Source organism: Hippocampus bargibanti, linkage group LG06, assembly GCF_051943395.1.
Source record: "Hippocampus bargibanti isolate YZ-2025 linkage group LG06, ASM5194339v1, whole genome shotgun sequence".
NCBI lineage: Eukaryota > Metazoa > Chordata > Actinopteri > Syngnathiformes > Syngnathidae > Hippocampus > Hippocampus bargibanti.
Genome location: NC_142739.1, coordinates 3,371,261 through 3,392,445, shown reverse-complemented (window position 1 = coordinate 3,392,445; position 21,185 = coordinate 3,371,261). Strand labels below are relative to the sequence as shown.

Below are 21,185 nucleotides of genomic sequence, written 5' to 3'. Positions count from 1 at the left end.
GCTTGATTTAGACATCAATATTTCACAGCGTCCCAAAACAAAACATTGGCGTATCGCGTGAATCGCAACAACGAATTTAAATTTCACGATAAATGGTTGGTGCATTTTTATTATTAACAGTTAAAAGAAACGAGCACCGTCCCATGCAGATCCCCGTCTTTCAGTACCATGGAGAGTCATCATGATTTGCGTGATGATGACCTGTAGTTAATCTGCAACGTTTATGACTTTCTTTACATTGTCAACCCTTGATGCTGATTTACTAAATGCATCACATGTACCGTTTCATATTGCTCATGTTCCCCCCCCTTGGAAGCTTACACTGCTATGGGTCACTCAAGAGTTAATGCGTTATGTAACACCCGGAGGATGCTCGTCATAATGTGCACGCACTGTCAGAGATCCAATGGTGTTGTTTTCTCTGTGGGTGCATCTGTCCTGGAGAACACATTCACAATCTGCAACCAGCAAGCTGACGTGTTTTTGTGCTCGGCAGACATCTCGGTACCCTTCTGAGCTGCATCACAGACAGCATCACGTATGGTGAGCCTTTTGCTGGTGACATTTATATAATTATTTGTAATTAAACCGAACATCCGGATGGATGTTTGGAAGAAATAAAATGTGCACATAAAACAAGTGTATTTGTATGACAATGTGTTATGTTGCTATTTGTTATGAAGATGAAAATAATGTTAGTATTTGGTGACCAAACTAAGATAAATCTGACCATGAATGTGTTTATTCTGCGGGCAAAACATCTTTTGTTGTAGGTGGGGCACAGACTGTAACAAATTCAATGACGAGTTATGCAAGGAGACTAAAACATGAACAAATAATTTGAAGTCTAGTTCCGCGGCTGCTTTTAATTCATGTAGAATAATTGCAAAGAACGGAACAGAATTATTGAATAGGAAGAAACTGTTCTGTCAAAAAAAAGCATGGATCATTAGTGTACAGAATTTGGCACAATCGTCCGTAAAGGGTTAATAGGTAAATATTCATTCATTCACTGATTTTCCGAACCCGCTTATTCCTCACTAGGGTCACGGGCACGGGGGGTGGAGGGTGCTGAAGTCTATCCCAGCTGTCTTCGGGCAGAACGCTGAATCGTTTGCCAGCCAATTGCGTAGCACACAGAAACGAACAACAATTCACGCTCAAATTTACACCTTCAGCCAATTGGGAGTGTCCAATTGGCCGAGTGCATTTTTTTTGAATGTGTGGGGGAAACCAGATGACCTGTAGAAAACCCACCCTGGCCTTCCTGCGTGAACTTTGCGTGTTCATGCGAGCTCCACACAGGGGGGCCGGAGCGGGGAATTGAACCCACCACCTCTGCACAGTAAAGTTGATGTGCTAAGACCAGACATGGGCAAACTATGGCCCGCGGGCCACATACGGACCGTTAGGCTTTTTAATCCGGCCCACCGAACATGTCCAAATTATAGTAAAAACAGTGTCTAAAACTCATGACAAAAAGTTAGCGGACACCGGGGCAGACAACTCTGAAAAATTGCCTGCACGGAAATAAGGTTGCCTGCCCCATATTCCAGGATATTCCGCACGACATCGGCTCATGTAACGTGACACTTGGGTTTGTGAATAGATTGAAATCTTAAATATGTGATGGAGGCCACCTACATCTTGGTTTATTTTAAAATCTCACCATCAAAAATGGAGATTCAATCTAATGTCGTTCTTCTCTATTTTTGCCAGCCTTTGCGGTTTCAAGAAATAAGATGTCATCGCCAGAGGTCCACAAACAAAATAATCCCATTTACTTTTGGCAATCATCAAATACGTGTGTCCTAGAAAAGATCAAGAATAAAAACTATAAATCCAGTAGCTCAGAAAAGAGTCAGGTAGAACAAAAAGCTTGGGCTAAATGACATCATCGAAGCACTAAAAGAAGTACATCACATCTGCACTTATGCAACTGACCTATTAAGGAAAGCTGCTGAGAGGCAGCACAGCTGACAAACCAGAAGTGATGAGGGTTTACATTTTCTTCGAGCATGAGAGGGATTTATGCATTATTTAGCTGCAAAACATGAATAAAAAACGGTTGTTCTTTGTATGGGGAGGTCATTTCTATTTTGGTCTTTACTTTCATTTAAAAGGACAGTGTGTAGAAACGTTGATTTTTTTTAAGTGCATTAATTTTTTTAAACACTATTCATTTCAACAATGTGCAAAAACGGTTCTTTAAAATCAATGTACATTTTTGAATAATCTTACATCTAGTATTCACCACCCACCTCAGCTGATAGGAGGCTGACTTTCAGCTACGAAAACGTGAAGGAGACCAAATTAGGAAACATAGTTACTCAGTGTTCTAAATTCGTTTTTCTTACAGTTACCATTAGAAAATATTTTTGTAAAAGTGCAAAATGTAGTAAAAATGTCCCTCACACTCAAGAAATATTGAGTAAATCCAATATGTAAAAATTAGAATGTGTTGGTTCTGTACTCGTGCCAAAAAGGGAGATTCAACGCATCTGAAAGAGGGTATTTGTTATTTGTTTACTGATGTCCACCTCAATCTTCTTTTTTTGTATGTTAGAGCAGTGGGAATCCAGTATACTATATAAAACACAATGGGGCCATTTCAAGAGTATGAGGTGAGTATTTGATGAAGTAGGTGAAATCATCATGTACTTTGCAATTACATCTGATGTTGATTACACCAAATGGCACTGAATGAACGTGATCCAGCTTGTTATTGCAAAACAGGAAAAGAAATCTCTACAGAAAGGAAGCCCTCGCAGTCGCATCCCACGTCTAGTCCTCCATCCTCTGCAGCTGAAGGGGAATGGGTCACCACTTTCAGACTCACCTTTCTCAGAAGAGGAGGGCAAAGAGTGTGATGTCAGCTCAAATCATTCTAGGAGGACGATCAGCACCAACAGTTTTTATTCAGGTAAGAATGTTTGTATCCATAGAAATAGATCGGTTTAGAAGTGCCCAAAGGAGGCAATAGCATTGCGCCCCGCGGTCATCATGTCGTGACGTCACTGATGACGTCACGAGCTGTAGCCTCTGACACAGTTCCGTACCATATGAATAATTTTTGCTCGTTTTTCGTCGATTTTCTTCCGGTATTCGACGAAATTCTAATACTTTGTGGCTAAATATGTTTTAGAAGACAACTACTTCACTCTCACGTCGTCTTTCGGCGCGATGTGAAGTCGGACATGTCACGTTCCGACGGCGACAGTGGCAGCTGGCGAGCAGGAACGTGTGGTATAGGCGGTGGATCGTAGAGCAGGACAGAGGCGTGGGTACCGGCAAAGGATTTATTAACATAAAGCGCGGGTCCGAAAATACGCGGACCCGGTAACAACTCGTGAAACAAACTCAAAATGACAACTGACAATGTTAGTGGGTGAGTGGCGGCAATCCACCCAACCACACTAACCAAGAAAATAAAGTGGCACACGAGGGTGCAAAACAACCTACGACGCGGTGCAAACAACAAACGCGTTCGTGGCTAAAATCATTCCTCGGGCGAAGCAAATAACGTACTGGTAACAAGTTCCACGTACTAGCTTGGCGTAAGGCGAAGTATCTTCCGACGCTGGGTGGATGCCAGCGTCGGGTTTAAATGTCCACAGTTAATGAGGAGGGAATTGACAGCAGCTGGCGAGCGGCGGGAACGGAGGCCCCGCCCCGCTGTCAACTGGCTCATGACAGTACCCCCCCCTCAACGGACGCCTCCTGGCGGCCCACCTGGTTTCGACGGGTGAGCCTCGTGGAAGTCCCTCAGGAGCGACGGGTCCAGAATCCAGGTTCGCGGAACCCATTGACGGTCCTCCGGTCCGTACCCCTCCCAGTCGACCAGGTACTGGATGCCCTTTCCCCTGCGGCGTGAATCCAGGATCTCCCGCACTGCGTATGCCGGTCCTCCGTCCACCATCCGCGGGGGGGGGGGGTTGGGCAAGAGGGGGGGCCAAGGGGCTGGACTCCACCGGTTTGATGAGAGATACATGGAAAACCGGGTGGATCTTCATGGAGGCGGGCAGCCGAAGTCGGACCGCGACCGGGTTAATGATGGCCTCCACAGTGAAGGGGCCCGCGAAACGCGGACCCAATTTGGGGGTTGTCCCGGCCAGCCGTAGGTCCCTTGTGGACAACCAGACCTTCTGGCCCACCTGGTAGGCTGGCGCGGAACGGCGACGGCGATCCGCGACCCTCTGGTTCCGGACTGCCGTGCGTGATAGGGCTGCCCTGGTCTCCCTCCATACCCGATGGGCCCGCCGAAGATGGTGTTGTATGGACGGGACCTCCACCTCCCCTTCCTGTGTGGGAAAGAGCGGCGGCTGGTAGCCATAAGCCGACATAAACGGTGACCGACCTGTGGCTGAGGAGACCAGGGTGTTGTGGGCATATTCCACCCACGGGAGATGGATGGACCAGGCCGAGGGACGATGAAGGCATACGCAGCGCAGGGCCGCCTCCAGGTCCTGGTTCTTCCGCTCGGTCTGGCCGTTGGACTGTGGATGGTAACCGGAGGACAGGCTGGCCGACGCCCCCATGGACCTGCAGAAACGCTTCCAGACCCGGGATACGAACTGGGGCCCTCGGTCCGACACGATGTCAGTGGGGATCCCGTGGAGACGGACGACGTGTTTGACCAATAGTGTCGCCGTCTCAATGGCGGACGGCAACTTGGTCAACGGCACGAAGTGTGCCGACTTAGAAAACCGGTCCACTATCGTGAGAATGACCGTCTTACCACGGGATGGGGGGAGGCCGGTGATGAAATCCACTGATATGTGGGACCAAGGGCGCGGGGGGACAGGTAGGGGGCGGAGCAGTCCTGCCGGAGGCTGATGGGAGACCTTGCCACAGGCGCACTCCGGGCAGGCCTTAACAAAGTCCGCCACGTCGTCGCGGAGCCGCGGCCACCAGAATCGCTGGGAGACGAGGTGCTCGGTGCGGCTCACCCCTGGGTGACACGCCACCTTGGATGCGTGCCCCCACTGGAGCACCTCCGAGCGCAGCGACTGGGGAACGAACAGTCTGCCTGTGGGACACTTCTCGGGAGTCGGGGTACCTTTTAATGATTCCATGACCCTCCGTTCGACCTCCCACTGGAGCGCCCCCATGATCTGGCGGCCGGGCAGGATGGGTTCCGCAAGGTCTTCCTTGTCTGCTGGCTCGTGGATCCGCGAGAGGGCGTCGGGCTTGGTGTTCTTTGTTCCTGGACAGTAGGTTAGGGTGAAGGAGAAGCGTGTTAAGAACAGCGCCCACCGTGCCTGGCGTGCGTTCAGCCTCTTGGCGGCCCGGATGACCGCCAAGTTCTTATGGTCCGTAAGCACGGTGAACGGCTCCTTCGCCCCTTCGAGCCAGTGCCTCCACTCCTGAAGAGCCAATACGACGGCGAGCAGCTCCCTGTTGCCCACGTCGTAGTTGGCTTCGGCGGAGCTGAGGCGGCGGGAGAAGAAGGCGCAGGGGTGGAGCTGCTGGTCGACTGAGGAGCGTTGGGAGAGTACTGCCCCAACACCTGAGTCCGAGGCGTCTACCTCCACAATGAACGCGCCGTTGGGGTCTGGATGGCGGAGAACTGGGGGGTGAGAGAAAGCCTCTCTCAGCAGCCGGAACGCGGCGTCCGCTTCTCTCGTCCACCTGAACGGGGTCTTAGTGGAGGTGAGTTGGGTGAGAGGGAGGGCTTTCCGGCTGTAGTCCCGGATGAAGCGGCGGTAGAAGTTGGCGAACCCCAGGAAGCGTTGTAACTGCTTGCGAGAGGTAGGTGTGGGCCATTCTACTACCGCTTCGGTCTTGGCTGGGTCAGCCCGGATCTGCCCCCGCTCCACGATGAAGCCCAGGAAGGATAAGGAGGAGGTGTGGAATTCGCATTTCTCGGCCTTGACGTATAGTCGATTCTGCAGCAGCCGTTGCAGAACTAGCCGGACGTGCTGGCGATGTGCCTCAAGGGACTCTGAAAAAATTAAAATGTCGTCCAAATACACAAAACAGAAAATATTCAGAAAATCCCTCAAGACATCATTAATGAGGTTCTGGAACACAGCGGGTGCATTGGTGAGACCAAACGGCATCACCAAGTACTCGAAGTGTCCCAGAGGTGTCTTAAATGCGGTCTTCCATTCATCCCCCTCTTTGACCCGAACAAGATGATAAGCGCTCCGGAGGTCCAGTCTAGTGAAGATGGTCGCGGCCTGGAGGGACGCGAAGGCGGAGTCAATCAGTGGGAGCGGGTATTTGTTCTTTATAGTTATTTCGTTGAGTCCCCGATAGTCCACGCACGGCCGCAACGATTTATCCTTTTTAGTGATAAAAAAGAACCCCGCTCCCAGAGGTGACCGTGATGGCCGAATGAGCCCGGCCGCGAGCGAAGAGTCAATGTAGTCCCGGAGAGCCTGTTGTTCGGGTTGGGAAACGTTGTACAGACGAGAACTGGGAAACGGAGCGTTGGGCTGAATGTCAATGGCGCAATCATAGGGACGGTGCGGTGGTAACGACAGGGCGCGGTCCTTGCTGAACGCCTGTCGTAAGTCGTGGTAACAGGGCGGCACCCCCTCTAGGCTAATCTCCTCCCTAGGGTAGCTGTGAGATGGTGCCGGCCCACCCGCGGCCGACCGGAGGCAGTGAGCGTAGCAGAGGGGGCTCCACCCCTGAATGGTAGGTCCGTCCCACGAAATGGCCGGATTGTGGGTCCCCAGCCAAGGTAACCCGAGCACGATGGGAACCGAGCGTGAACGCATCACGAAAAACCGCCGGTTTTCCACGTGATTGCCCGAGAGTACGAGTCGAAGCGGCACGGTTTCTTGCGTAACCTCGGCGAGTAACCGACCGTCGAGATCGAGTATGCTCCGACTCGCCCCCAGCTGAACAACCCGACACCCCAACGCCGACACGACGCGCGGGTCTATAAAACAGCCGTCGGCCCCCGAGTCCACTAAGGCCCGAACGGACATTGTCCTGGTGGGACCGTGTATCACGGCATCCAGCTCCAGTCTCCGCGACGTGAACCCCCCCGCGGACCTTAAGGGAACCCGTTGCTTGTGTGGACGGGGTAACTTACAGTCACTGGGGGTCTTTCCGGGAAGCCCCCAACTGGGACAGTCCGGGGCTAGATGACCCAACTTGCCGCAGAGCTGGCATGCCGGGCCGGTGTTGCGTCGCTCCGGCGCCCGCTCAACGGCCCTTTCGACCCCCATCTCCATCGGCTCCACGGCCGCGTGCCCCCCACGCGGAAAGGTCCGGGCACCCCCTCGGGTCCCTGCTGGCGGCTCGAGTTTTGCCTGGGCAGCCCGCTCCCGGGCCCTGTCTCGCATCCGGTTGTCCAGCTGCAGCGTGAGGGAGATCAGCTCGCGAAGGCTGGAGCACTCGTCGCGGGTAGCCAGCTCGTCTTTCAACGCCACGCTGAGCCCGCGCCGAAACATCCCCCGCAGCGCACGGTCGTCGTACCCGCTGGCGGCAGCCAGGACGCGGAAGGCGACGGAATACTCCGCCGCCGATCGGCTACCCTGCTGGCAGATCCACAGCTGGGACTCCGCTGCCTGCCCACTCACCGGGAGATGGAAAACCTGCCGTAACTCGGCGACGAAGTCCGGGAAGGAGGCTCGGAGCTCCGGCCGAGATTCCCAGACGGCCAACGCCCAAGCGGCTGCGGGTCCGGCAAGCAGGCTGGTGACGTAAGCCACTTTGGCCGCGTCCGTGGTGTATACGGAGGGTTGCTGGTCGAAAACTATGGAGCACTGCAGCAGGAATTGCGCGCAGCGCCCGGGCTCCCCTCCGTAACGGGTGGGATGTGGGATGTTGGGTTCGCGGCTCAAAGTCTGGGGAGGGACGGCCCCCGCGACGAAGGCGCCGCTGGCCTCAAGTCTATCTACCCGTTGGGCTAACCGGGTGATGTCGCGGCGGATCTCCGCGATGGCGGGCACCACTTGGCCGAGCTGCTCCGCCTGCTGAGCGAGGACGGAGAAGATTCGGTTACTGTCCGCAGGATCCATGTTGGTCGGAAGATTCTGTCACGTTCCGACGGCGACAGTGGCAGCTGGCGAGCAGGAACGTGTGGTATAGGCGGTGGATCGTAGAGCAGGACAGAGGCGTGGGTACCGGCAAAGGATTTATTAACATAAAGCGCGGGTCCGAAAATACGCGGACCCGGTAACAACTCGTGAAACAAACTCAAAATGACAACTGACAATGTTAGTGGGTGAGTGGCGGCAATCCACCCAACCACACTAACCAAGAAAATAAAGTGGCACACGAGGGTGCAAAACAACCTACGACGCGGTGCAAACAACAAACGCGTTCGTGGCTAAAATCATTCCTCGGGCGAAGCAAATAACGTACTGGTAACAAGTTCCACGTACTAGCTTGGCGTAAGGCGAAGTATCTTCCGACGCTGGGTGGATGCCAGCGTCGGGTTTAAATGTCCACAGTTAATGAGGAGGGAATTGACAGCAGCTGGCGAGCGGCGGGAACGGAGGCCCCGCCCCGCTGTCAACTGGCTCATGACAGGACAAGTCCAAAAACCTCAACTTTCAAGATCAGATATGCTTTGGATTATAATTTTTTTATAATCCAAAACATACAATTGCAATTAAATACACCACTATTGATGTATATTTATTCAGAGTCTAAAAATGTTATGAATAATAGAAATGACAGCTCTTTAAGATTGAAAATTCAAATACATAGTATAATTATCTTTTGAGTGTGATTGTAACCAATCTTTAAACGTGAAAAAAATAACATTCATAAAGAATGATCATACTTAATTGGTGATCGGAATTGGACTAAATCAGAAATTGTAGAGGATTAGGTAACACTGTGTATAGTGTATATATATGTGTGAAATCTACAACGGATCAAAAAGATCAAGAAGTAATTATTAGTATGTTGTATGAGCAGAGTCGGCTAACCTGGGGCGCGTTTCACTAAACTTTGCTATTTATCAATATTGCTAAGCGTTAACAATATTGCTAAATGATGTTTAGTGAGACACGTTTTTAGCGTTAACAATGAACTTAGCAATAGCAATAAGTTAGCAATGTTTAGTGAAACGCACACCCCTGCAGTTCAAATTTAGTGTCGAATTAGTTACATGCTTGAGGAGGCAGAGCCAATTCAATTTCATACTAATGAAGAACAGCTAGAACGTACTTAGACACGGTCGAAGATCGAAAACAGGACGAGAATTAGTCGCTAAAACATCGCAAAACTAATTATTTTTTTCATTTTTATAGAAATTTCATTTTCACTCACTTGAAGAACGAAATTCCTTTGTTTTTCAGCTTGTAGTTGAAGCATCCGTAAGCGAAACATTGCGGCCCCCAACTGTTGTTCCTTTTTACAACATCCATACGTTAAATAGACCTAAATACGCTCAAAACTATCCTATTTCTATGCCAAACCAAGCCACGTTACTATGGACGCTACAACTCGTGCCGTCACTTCCGGGTTTGCAATCAACCTTGTCTCTACGCCACTTCTATTACCTATCTATTTCTATGTTTGTATCACATTGTACATAAGCGCTGTATAATATACTGTATATTGGGGAGCAAAGCTATACGTTTTTTGACCGATGCTACATATACGATATAAGGCTAAATGAATTAATTGGTGCGTGTGTGTGTGTGTATGTGTGTGTGTGTGTATGCGTGTGTGTGTGTGTGTGTGTGTGTCTGTGTGTGTGTGTGTGTGTGTGTGTATGCGTGTGTGTGTGTGTGTGTGTCTGTGTGTGTGTGTGTGTGTGTGTGTGTGTGTGTGTGTGTGTGTGTGTGTGTGTGTGTGTGTGTGTGTGTGTGTGTATCGACCCTCCCATGAAAACCCAAAGTCCTGTGGCAATGTGGAATGGTGGTGGGCATAGGCCAAGGATGTGGCTGGAAGTGCCTAGCCAAACCATGCACATAGGCGGCAATGGAGCTCGGCAGCTTCCATTGTGCCTGGGCAGCTCCATGCCCAGGCACCCCTGTGATGGGGAAGGACGTAGAAAAAGTGGTCTAAAAATTGTCTGCTCTCCAAACTCCGGACGGTAAACCGCAATCGTTAGAGCATGGTCAAAACTTCAAAAAACAAATCACAAAATAACTCAGCATTGCTTTGTGGAATGTCCGCACGCTGTTGGACCTGGCTCAAACTGCTGAGAGACCCAACCGGAGGACAGCACTTGTAGCCATGGAGCTCGCAAGATACAACATCGACATTGCAGCCCTCAGCGAGACCAGACTACATGGAGAAAACTCCCTGACAGAGGTTGGTGCAGGGTATACCTTCTTCTGGAAAGGAGTCCCCGAAGGCAACCACCGTCCATGGAGTTGGCTTTGCTGTGAAGTCCCAACTGCTGCAATGCATTCCAGAATCCCCTATTGGCACCAATGAAAGGCTGATGACCTGGCGCATTCCCTTGGCAAAGGGACGCTTCGCTACACTCATCAGTGCTTACGCACCAACTCTGGATGCCAACCACATTGTCAAGGACGAGTTCTACAGAGCTCTGGACACCATCCTGCAGAAAACTCCGGCCACGGATAATCTCCTCATCATGGGAGATTTCAATGCTAGGGTGGGCATGGAACACCTTGTGTGGAATAAAGTTATTGGCCAGCATGGAGTGGGAAAGATGAAAACCAATGGTATCCGGCTCCTCTTCCTCTGTGCAGAGCATCACCTGGTCATTACTAACACCATCTTCCAAATGAAAGACAGGTTAAAGACCACTTGGCAGCACCCCCGCTCTAAACATTGGCACCTCCTGGACTATTTCATTGTCCGTCAGAAGGACATACAGGATATCCTTATCACCTGTGCCATGCATGGAGCTGCGTCTTGGGCTGACCACCATATGGTCAGATCCAAATTCCTTATACGCATATATCCCCGTCGTCCAAGGACAGCTCCCAATGGAAAGCTCTGCTGCACAGCACTGACCAACCCCACCATCAAAGCCAACCTTCAACGTCCCCTTGCCGAAAAACTCAACAAGATCCCAGAGGACCCGGTCGACTGGCAAGCTCTGCGTCAGGTTATTTACAACGCAGCCTCAGAAGTGCTTGGACAGTCAAGGAGAAGAAACCAGGATTGGTTGGATTCAAACGCGGATGAAATACAGTCCATTCTAAAAGCAAAATATGAGGCCCACAAAGCTCTCCTGTCCTGTCCCACAAGTCACACCCAGAAACCAATCTTTACTGAAGCAAGGGCAGCAACCCAGCGGGCACTCCGTGTCATGGAGGACACCTGGTGGTTGCAGAAGGCACATGAGATCCAATATCTGGCAGACTGTAACAACACCCAGGGTTTCTATAATGCCATCCAAGAACTGTATGGCCCTAGAAAGCGAAAACTTGCTCCAGTACAATCTGCTGATGGCTCTGTGAGCCTTAAGAACCGCCATGAGATCCTTTCTCGCTGGGCAAACCATTTCGAGACTCTTCTCAACACCACCAACCCCGTCTAATCAAAAATTCTGCACAATCTTCCAGACCTGCCGCCAATCACGAGCTTCGACACCCCACCATATTTTTCGGAGACCAGGCAAGCCATCATGAGCCTTAAGAACAACAAAAGTGCTGGACTTAATAGCATCCCTGCTGAAGTTTAAAAACACGGAGGAGGTTATCTCCTCACGCGCCGTCTGCACCTCCTTAGACATAACATCTGGAAACATGGGAAGCTCCCACAGGACTGGAGGGCTGCCAACATCATTGTATTCTACAAAAAGAAAGGGGACAAAACAGCCTGTGGGAATAGCCGACGAATCTCTCTCCTCTCCAACGCAGGGAAAATTTTGTCGAAAATCATGCTCAGTAGGCTGGTCAAACATCTCTCAGAGTCTGTGCTTCCAGAAACGCACTGTGTTTTCCGGAAGACAAGATCTACCACAGACATGATTTTTGTATTAAGGCAGCTTATGGAGAAGAGCAGAGAACATCGCCTGGACCTCTACATAGCCTTCATAGATCTCAACAAAGCATTTGACACCGTCAATCGTGAGTTGCTATGGAAACACCTCTCCAAACTTGGGGTACCACCCAAGTTTCTTTGCATCCTACAGCAGCTGCATGACGGGATGCAAGCCAGAGTACTCTTCGGAGACCTCCAGTCAGAGCTCTTCGGGGTGAACGCTGGGGTGAAGCAGGGCTGTGTCTTGGCTCCAGTGCTCTTTAATATCCTCCTTTCTGCCGTCATGTGTCTATTTCACAAAGGAATCGGACATGAAGATGGCATCCGGGTGGAGTGCTGCCTCGATGTAAACCTGTTCAACATCAGACGCCACATCTGCGAACTTCAGTATGCTGATGACTGTGCTGTACTAGCTCACAGCTCAGAATCTATGCAGCATGCTCTCAACATAATTTCTAGATTGTACCAGTCTTTTGGTCTCCAGATCAAGATAAAAAAACAGAGCTCATGTTCCAACCTGTGTCTCTAACTCCCACACCACCCAGCCTTCACATCAATGGCATTTCACTAAATAAAGTGGCTCATTTTACCTACCTTGTCTCCACTTTGTCCTCCAATTGCTCCCTTGACATTGAAATACACAAACGTATAAATAAAGCCTAGGGGCAGAAAAATGGACCACATACCGCCGGCACATTACTACCCTTGAGGCCTTCCACATCCGGAGCCTGCAGAAGATCCTTGGCCTGTCCTGGGAAGATCGAGTTCCCCACTCAGACATCTTTCAGTGAACAAATTCCATCTGCATAGAAGCGGCAGTGGCAAAGAAACACCTTTGGTGGATTGGACACACCATCCGCATGCCCGATCACCGCCTGCCCCGCCAAGTCCTCTATGGACAGCTGAAAGACGCAAAGCGTTCTGCAGGGGGGCAAAAGCGACACCTCAAGGATTACACCAGGGACCTCCTCAAACGAGCCAACATCAACACCACGTAGCTCGAAAGTTTGGCCTCCAACCGACAAACCTGGTAGACCACTTGTGCCAAGATAGTCTCTGAAATACATCAAATCCACCAAGACAGACAATTAGAAAGACGCATTCAACGGCACCAGCGGGCGGCTGCTACCCCCCTACCATCCGGTCTCCCATGTTCCATCTGCAGGATCAAGGATTGGGCGATACGCCCAATCAAAGTGGCACCAGTGACACTGTCGCTAACCCCCCCCCCCCCCCCCCCCCCCTCCGCCCCAACATCACCTCCCTTGGAGCAAGCGTCATCATCACCTATGATGGACAGCGAGCTAGAGCGTGCGTGTGTGTGTGTGTGTGTGTGTGTGTGTGTGTGTGTGTGTGTGTGTGTGTGTGTGTGTATGTGAATATGAATATGACTCGTCTTCCATAGTGGATTAGGGGCAACAGTTTTATTGACGTAACAATTTGCTACCGACTTCAACAGTTCTAAAATAGAGTTGAATCTCAAATTAAGAGTGCTAAAAAACTATTTTATTACACTGGTACATTTTACACACTCACACACACACACACACACACACACACACACACACACACACACACACACACATACACACACACACACACACACACACAGACACTCATGCACACACACGTAGTGAAGATTGTGATGGTGTGAGTGGGTGGGCTGGTACCCTCTCCAACATATAAAAATCAACTTGGCCAATTTGGAATATGAATGCTTCTCATTCTTAACCTCCCCTTTATCAGTGATGTTCTCATCAGGATGTACATAGAAAATCCATCTTGCTGATAGCTTAGATACCCGGGATATCGAAAAACAGTGGAAACATGTGTTTGTATATATAAGAGGGCGTGGGTTCAATCCCGGCTTCAGCCTCCATGTGTGGAGTTTGCATGTTCTCCCTGTGCCCGGGTAGGTTCCATCTGGGCGCTCTAGTTTCCTGTCACATTCCAAAAACATGCCTGGCAGGCGGATTGTGCACACCCTAAATCACATGTGTCAAAGTCAAGGCCCGGGGGCCAAATCTGGCCCGCCACGTCATTTTTTTGGGCCCGCGAAAGCAGATCAAACTGAAATCCTAACCAAAATGTCATATTTTTGGATATAAACCACAAGAACAGTCATTATTCTTGACTTCAAATTTGAAAACTCATTATTCATTAATTTGTTGTGCGCTCTATATGCAATATGTGGAGGGGATTAAACATTCTAATGGCTTCCCCAAATTCATAACGGCCCTCGAGAGGAAACCATAACCACAATGTGGCCCGCGGCAAAAAATGACTGACACCCCTGCTCTAAATCATCCCTCGGTGTGAGTCCGAATGATGGTTCGTTTCTGTGTGCCAAGCGATTGGCTGGCAACCAATTCAGGGTGCACTCCACCCACGAGCCTTGTGATTACGTACGCGTTTGAATGCTTCAGGTCATTCTTTCGTGCGTCTGGTTTTGGTTATTACTGTCTGTGTGCCTATCTACAATATAGATGACACCGGCTGCCCCACTAGTCAGTCTGTGTCCTCCTCCAAAACTCCATCAGGATCAGGGGAGAATACTCAGAGCTCGCCATCATTCCCTGAGTGCAAAGCCAAAGTGAAGAGGGTACGAGTTATAGCAGAGGGATGTCACGAGGCACGGAGTGCGCCAAAGCACAAGAAGGAGCGGAAGTTGGCCATGAAAACCAGAGGTAAAGAAAGAGATTATGGAACATGAACTCACACATTTTCAAACAATTATCATCAAATCTTACTTTCTGCCTGGCTTTCTGCCAGCAAACTCCCACCGTGATGACATGTGCAGTGTTGAGGGATGAGACCTTATTTTGCTTTTGTGTTCACTTCATGTTTTAATAGAAAATCCTCCCAATCCCCCACCTCACATGGCGGACAAATAAGTACTGGTCATGTGATAACTATAAAACTATAAAACATCATAAAGGTGTCACCATTTCACAAAACTGGTTGCAAACTAAAAGGGAAAAATCATCACGCAACTCCACAGAGCAGGAAAACTCTCTCATGAATTTACAAAACGATTTTAGAACACAAATGTCCATGGGCCAAAAAAGAAAGTAAAATGATTGGGTGAGGGAAAATGTTTGGGTGTTTAGCCAATTAGGCTGATTAGTGGGAGGGTTCTTGACTGAGTGAATGTGCACAGACTGTGAGCCAACTCCCAAAGTGGTGGAGAAAGTTTTTGGCCAATTTGTTTGCCACAATCGTCACTTAACACAGGACAATGGTTTTATTTGATGGCAAGAAGTGTCTCTCAGGTATGGATTGGATTTTAGATGCAGTTGGACTGGATTGGATTGGATTCGCCTTTATTAGTCTCGCAGTGGAGGAACTTACATTTCACAGCAGCAAAGATGGCTGAATACTTCTACTGTGCTCAGATGTATCTGTTAAGATTTCATTTTTTGTCAGTCCTACAACATTTCAGCAAACGCGACACTTTATGTATCATCATTCCCTGTGAATCAGCTGTTGACTGATTTATTTGACAAAGAAGTTATGCTCAGCTTCTCAGTTTGTTTTTGTCATGCAAATTACACACTTTATTGGAGTTCAGCTGTGACATGTTTAAACTGTACAGTATTGCCTTTCAGAATTGCACACTTTTATATCTTTATAGGGATGAATCTTTTCATTTAACGTGACAGTACATTCACCTGCCACCATATTTGGTCTCCACAGTTTAATTTATGTTTTTTTTATTTGTGTTGGTGATTTTTAATAGCTGCCACAGACTTGACAACCAATACAAGCATTATTTGATAGAAGTTAACTGGGCGTGGGAGACTTTTTGTCCGAAGATGCAAACAACATCAAATTCCTTCTCATGCAGGGAGTGAGGCCGATTTTAGCTCCACCAGTAGCACAGGGAGCTTCAAGACGAGGGGGACCTTCAACAAGTCATCAACAAAGAAAACTCCCCCTTGCAGGTATTTCAATTGAGGCATTATTTTCCACTGCCAAATTTTGAAATGGTTAAATTTGACTTACACATATTTTTTTGCATGGCATTAAGTTGCTTCATTGTAATCAAGTCACATTATCCTACATCAGCTTGGTCCCAGGATTAAAACCACCAAGGAGCCTGTCCACCAATCGTGATGCCAAGCAATATGCTCCTTACAGGATTCCCCCCAGAGCTGCATTCTCAACAAATAGTAGCAGCTCTAACTCCAGCCCCACATCCAGGTACATATATTTAAAATGTATTTTGTTACTGGTGAATTTGTATAAACCAATGTCCTACATTGATATTCCACTCTGGTTTATGCTACACTTTATATGTTCATTCTATTTGTATAACCATGTATTTTGGAAAGAGTAAGATTGAAGCAAATTCATTTGGTGGGCTGATGTGTGTGCGTACGTGCGTGTCTGGTTGGTAGGATTATCTTCAGGGGGATTCCATTTCCCCCTCTGCAGAAGACTGGGATTCATATCAATTCAGTTGTTCAAATGTCAATGTGTGGTAGCCAGACGATGGCCCCACTGGCTGCAGCGCACATTAGAGTCAATGCTCAAATGGTTTAAATATGAGCATGGGTCAATCATAATGTCAGACGTTTGTCCGTAAGAAACTGTCTTGATCATGTTTTCTTGTTTTATTTTATTATTTTTTTCATACATATATGTACACTCTTCCTCCGGTGCCCTTTTTTCCCAATTTTGTCATCTTGTTGAATTTGTGTATCACTGAAGTCATTTTGACAATATATCTTTTTTAAAATGGACAATACTCATAAATATTTCTTATTGTCTTATTACAAATCATTTTATCATCTTATTTTTTAATTTGCAGATGGCCAGTCACTTGATTGTTCGAACTAGCTAAAATTGCACCATACATTGTTATTCTGATCATTTCACATATTCTTTAATTTTGATTTTAACATATATCACCTGTTTTAACAAAATATTTTGTATTCTACTTCATGTTTTATCTCAACTGTATTCGATCTGGATGAACTGCAGAGCACATTCATCAAATTCTCAAATGTCTCAGGTTACCAGGAAACTGAACACTGGAGAACTCTCGAAGAACTAAGCAGAGGACATTTAAACGTTAATGCAATTAGTGAATTAGTGTTGAGGTGGGTTTTACCAATAAGGTGATTTTTGCCCTATGATATCGAGCATGTATTTGGCTGAACTGGTATCCTCCCGCTTGTCTCCATGCCGGTCATCCATCATCAGACAGTCAATCTGTTTTCAGGGAACATTTATTTATTTATTTATTTATTTTTAATGTCTGGTGAGGGGCTGTTTTGTTTTTTTGTGATTGTTATTTTAAGAATGAATTAACTTCTCTCCCAAACAGGAGAGTGAACTTGAGCCGCTACCAATCATGTGGCGATAACCATGGAATCAGACCCCCCAATCCTGAACAATACCTCACCCCTCTGCAGCAGAAAGAAGTGGTCATCAGACACCTGAAAACAAAGCTACTGGAATCTGATAACAGGGTGCAGGACAGGTCAGTTAGCATTTAGCTTGTTTAATACAATACAAACGTACTGATTTATATGGCACTTTCACAACAGCTAAAGCTGTAACAAAGCGCTTAACAAAACAGCTAACAAAAAGTAAACAAAAGCAAACACATTATATAAAACATGGACAAATCATGTAATCCAAACCACTTTTCCCTCATACGCTTTGTTGCTTAAAGCAGTTTGAGATGAAAGAGAGAATCAGTGTCTTTTCACCAGTGGCAACAGGCCATGTTTCAAAGTCTACAAGACGCTGTAACATCCATTGACAAAAAAAAACAGATATGTTCACTTATTTTGTCCCATGTAAATCCATTTCATTAACTGTGATTTGTCATGTTTGTGTGTGTATGTGCGCACACACAAATTATAGTGTGATACTAAATTGACATTGACTTCATAGTTACACAAGACAATCAAAAATCATGCTATGACAATGCAGGAATTCTGTCTTGCGTGAAATTTACTTCCAGATTAAATTTTAGGATGAATATTTCATAGTTCTTACTTTGATTCGTGTCTGATAGTTGGCCACCCTGACAAGAAAATCTTGAAATGCTTCCTTCCATAACAGTGAGTGTATCTATTTTTTTCAGGGAAGCAGAAATTGAGGATCTCAAGGGCCAGCTCAGCAGAATGAGAGAAGACTGGATTGAGGAGGAGTGTCACCGGGTTGAGGCTCAACTTTCACTGAAAGAAGCACGTAAAGAAATCCAACAGCTGCGCCAGGTTGTGGAAACCATGAAGAGCAGCCTCATGGAAAAAGATAAGGGAATACAGAAGTACTTTATTGACATCAACATCCAAAACAGGAAGCTGGAGTCCTTGTTGCAAAGCATGGAACTTGCTCAGAGCGGTGTCAGCCTTCAAGAAGAAAGCACACACGACTTCATCTTTCAGAGCCCTCAAAAGGGTGGGAAGAAGATGGTTGGGGGTGAAGAGCATGGAATGGAACTGGGATATCATGGTGTAGAGGCTATGGCTGATAGTGGGCTGCTAATAAATGATGAGATGGCTAACAGAGAAGATATTTTAGAGCAGGTTTTCATGTCCACTGCAGTTGATTTCAGTCAGGATTCCACCAGCACACTTAAACCTGAGATTGAGACAAGCCCTGAAATGTCCAGATTACCGGAAATTTCCCTTACACACCCACTAGCTACACGCGCCGCTATCACCAGCTTCTCTCTTACGAAGAGTGAAGATAAGGGTATCCAGAGTGACATCATGCCCATGACACAAGATCTTCAGGCTCTTCTTCACCAGCTTCTTAGACTTGGAGGGAATACAGGACAGACATTGACCATCTCCAGCACTCTTCCGGGGCTCCCAAACCCGCCCACCTCCACTGTCACTTCTGCACATTGCCTTAATTTGATGTCTCACTCACTCAACATGTTGACAGCATCTCCCCTTGACAGCATGGTCATCACGACTGACACTAGCCTGTGCCATTCAGAATTGGTCAGAAACCCACGTTTCATGGATGAACTGGATTTTGATGTGATCACAGAAAAACCACATTCCTCACGAGGACTGGGTGTGCCCGACAAGCATTACTGGAGCAACAGTTATCTGGTAGATCTAGTTGCTATTGCAGCACCTGTGTTACCCACAGTGGCCTGGTTGTATTCGAGACATGGTCTGGATAAAAGCCCTCCGGTCAACATCGCTGCTCTCATCAGAGGCTGTTGCATCATGGGATTGCACTCTCTTCGTCACATTGTTCACAAGCCAGACATGTAATTGCTTTCAACATTGAAGCACTTCGCTTACTTTGAATTAGAAGCACTGAAGCATTTTTGACAGTACAGGTATTCATTTATTTTCTTTTCATGAACACCTCATCATTGGCTCTATTTGGTGTCCAGCACTGTATATTTGCCGTGAGTTGAAACGTAATGGTAATATTAAAGGGGAATGTTTATTCAGGGTGTCTAATTGTTTATTGTTTTTGGATACGATGATCATCTGGGTAGATGGTTTTTCTCATTGCCATTTTGTAGCTATTGTCGATACCAAATTGTCCTTGCTAAAAATCTCAACACTATTTCAGTTGAGTTTGGGAAAGCTTGAATGTCTGTTTCAGTTATGACAGGCAGTGAAATATTAAGTTGTTCAAAGAAACTTTAATTCTTCAGCCAAAGTGTTAATGTAAAAAAAAAGGTTGTTTTTTTTGTTTTGTGAAGCGTGTATCTTTTCTCCACAATTAGTGGAGCCTAATTAAGTTGAACCTTTTGTCGTGTTAATAGTTGATGCTTCACAGCAAATTTATCTGCCTGAGCTATGTGCAATACCCGTTGTTTGCATCAGATGATGTGTATATTTATTATTAAAGTATGACAATGCACTACATGAACTCCTGATACTATTTTCGAACGTTTTGTGCTGGATCAAATTTAAGTGGTGACCAAACGTGACAGTTTTTCAAGATTCGAACTGTCATTCCAATTATCATTCTTTTCCTGGAAGTGAATTTCACACACTTTACATCATACAGCGCTTTCAGAGAGTTAATATTATTTAAAAGAGACATTAAAATGATTTACTGTCATGCTCAAATTAAGATTGCTGTCAAAATTAACTCATTCACTCACAGTCACGATTTGAAAATGACGTAGAAAGCCATTCCCGAATATCTTCTTTTTTTCTTGTTTGGGTGGAGATAAAGCGCTGGCCATGGCCCAGACAATGTTTTTTCCCTTCCACAAGGGGCAGCATTTGACTTTTGTCCATGTTGATTTGTTCCAGCTTCACCTGTTGTTAAAGCGCTATATAAACCAATATGCTTGTACTGCATTGGATTTTTGGCAGCCACCCTCATTTCGAGCTCATATAACTCCAGACCCATCTAATTTAGGAATTAACTTTTTTTTTCCTGATGATAGAAGAGGGTCTACGGTTTCTTACGCTGCATTGAATGTTTATGTCGTCCAAAAACTTTATATTTTGTGCACTGGAGCGGACACATTTTTGCACCTCCGGCAGTGATTACTGGCTTCTCTATTCATTAAAATCGAGAAAGATTGTTACAAAACAACTCAAACTATCTCAAAACACTGCTGTCCGTCACACTTGCGAGCCCTGTAAAGTGTTGGCAAAAAAACTCATTTATGCAAGATGTCCACATTAAAAAATAAAAAAAAGCTCGCCATGCTTCACCCAAAGAGTGTTCCGATAACTACTCACCGTGGATAAAAGCTTTCACGGTCTGCATTTATCACAAGAGCTTGGAAAGACTCATCAGGCGAAATTGAATGAATTCCACTTAAGTGGTTGTTTCTGAAGCGGTAACCCTTTAAACTGTGTTAATGCAACTGTAGCTACCCACACTTTCTTTTTTTCAAAGTCATGATGTAACAGCATTTCAAAAGTAATTAAGAAAAATGTGACAAATGTAAAGGAAATGACACTTAATTTAATCCCGATGATGACATCACACTTTGCCATGTCGCGGGATCTTCATGTTACATAATCAAAATGTCACACTTCAGTAAACATCACAAGCTTGAGGTACAGGATGTCGTAACACCCTCAAAGGCAGTCTTGTTGTGTGATGAACCACTACCCTTCAGTATCTATAGTAAATATTGTTGAAACATTTGTCTTTCTCATCACATTGACTGATTTACCTGTTTTAAAAGTAGGTCTTCTCAAAAGCAGTTTATCCAGCAAGATGCAATCTCACAGAAGAGAAGTGGTCATTTCGGAACTATTCTGGATGCCAAGCTGACTTTTGAAGGACAACGCTGCAGAGATAGTTTTCACGGCTTACCCAGAAATCCTACAAAGCCAGAT

General features: G+C 46.8%; 1 protein-coding gene across 4 annotated transcripts; it reads left to right on the top strand.

Annotated features, from left to right (window-relative positions):
- Positions 1–404: 404 nt before the first annotated feature.
- sybu (syntabulin (syntaxin-interacting)) lies at positions 405–19,764 on the top strand. 4 transcript variants are annotated; one of them, XM_088998646.1, is made up of 8 exons: positions 405–543; positions 2,567–2,624; positions 2,737–2,923; positions 14,370–14,570; positions 15,731–15,827; positions 16,024–16,086; positions 17,216–17,371; positions 17,984–19,764. In XM_088998646.1, exons 2-8 carry the CDS (start codon positions 2,601–2,603, stop codon positions 19,131–19,133), a joined length of 1,878 nt encoding a protein of 625 aa, XP_088854772.1. In that variant the 5' UTR covers positions 405–543; positions 2,567–2,600; the 3' UTR covers positions 19,134–19,764. The 4 variants fall into 4 exon arrangements, with proteins under 4 accessions (XP_088854772.1, XP_088854771.1, XP_088854769.1 ...); XM_088998645.1 differs by having other exon boundaries at positions 14,424–14,570; positions 15,952–16,086; positions 17,984–19,763; XM_088998643.1 differs by having other exon boundaries at positions 15,952–16,086; positions 17,984–19,763.
- The last annotated feature ends 1,421 nt before the right edge of the window (positions 19,765–21,185 follow it).

Coding starts and splice junctions, on each gene's coding strand:
- sybu (XM_088998643.1), top strand. CDS start 2,601: ATGGGGCCATTTCAAGAGTATGAG. Junction 14,571..15,730: donor GTTGGCCATGAAAACCAGAG/GTAAAGAAAGAG, acceptor CTTCTCATGCAG/GGAGTGAGGCCGATTTTAGC. Junction 17,372..17,983: donor GATAACAGGGTGCAGGACAG/GTCAGTTAGCAT, acceptor TATTTTTTTCAG/GGAAGCAGAAATTGAGGATC.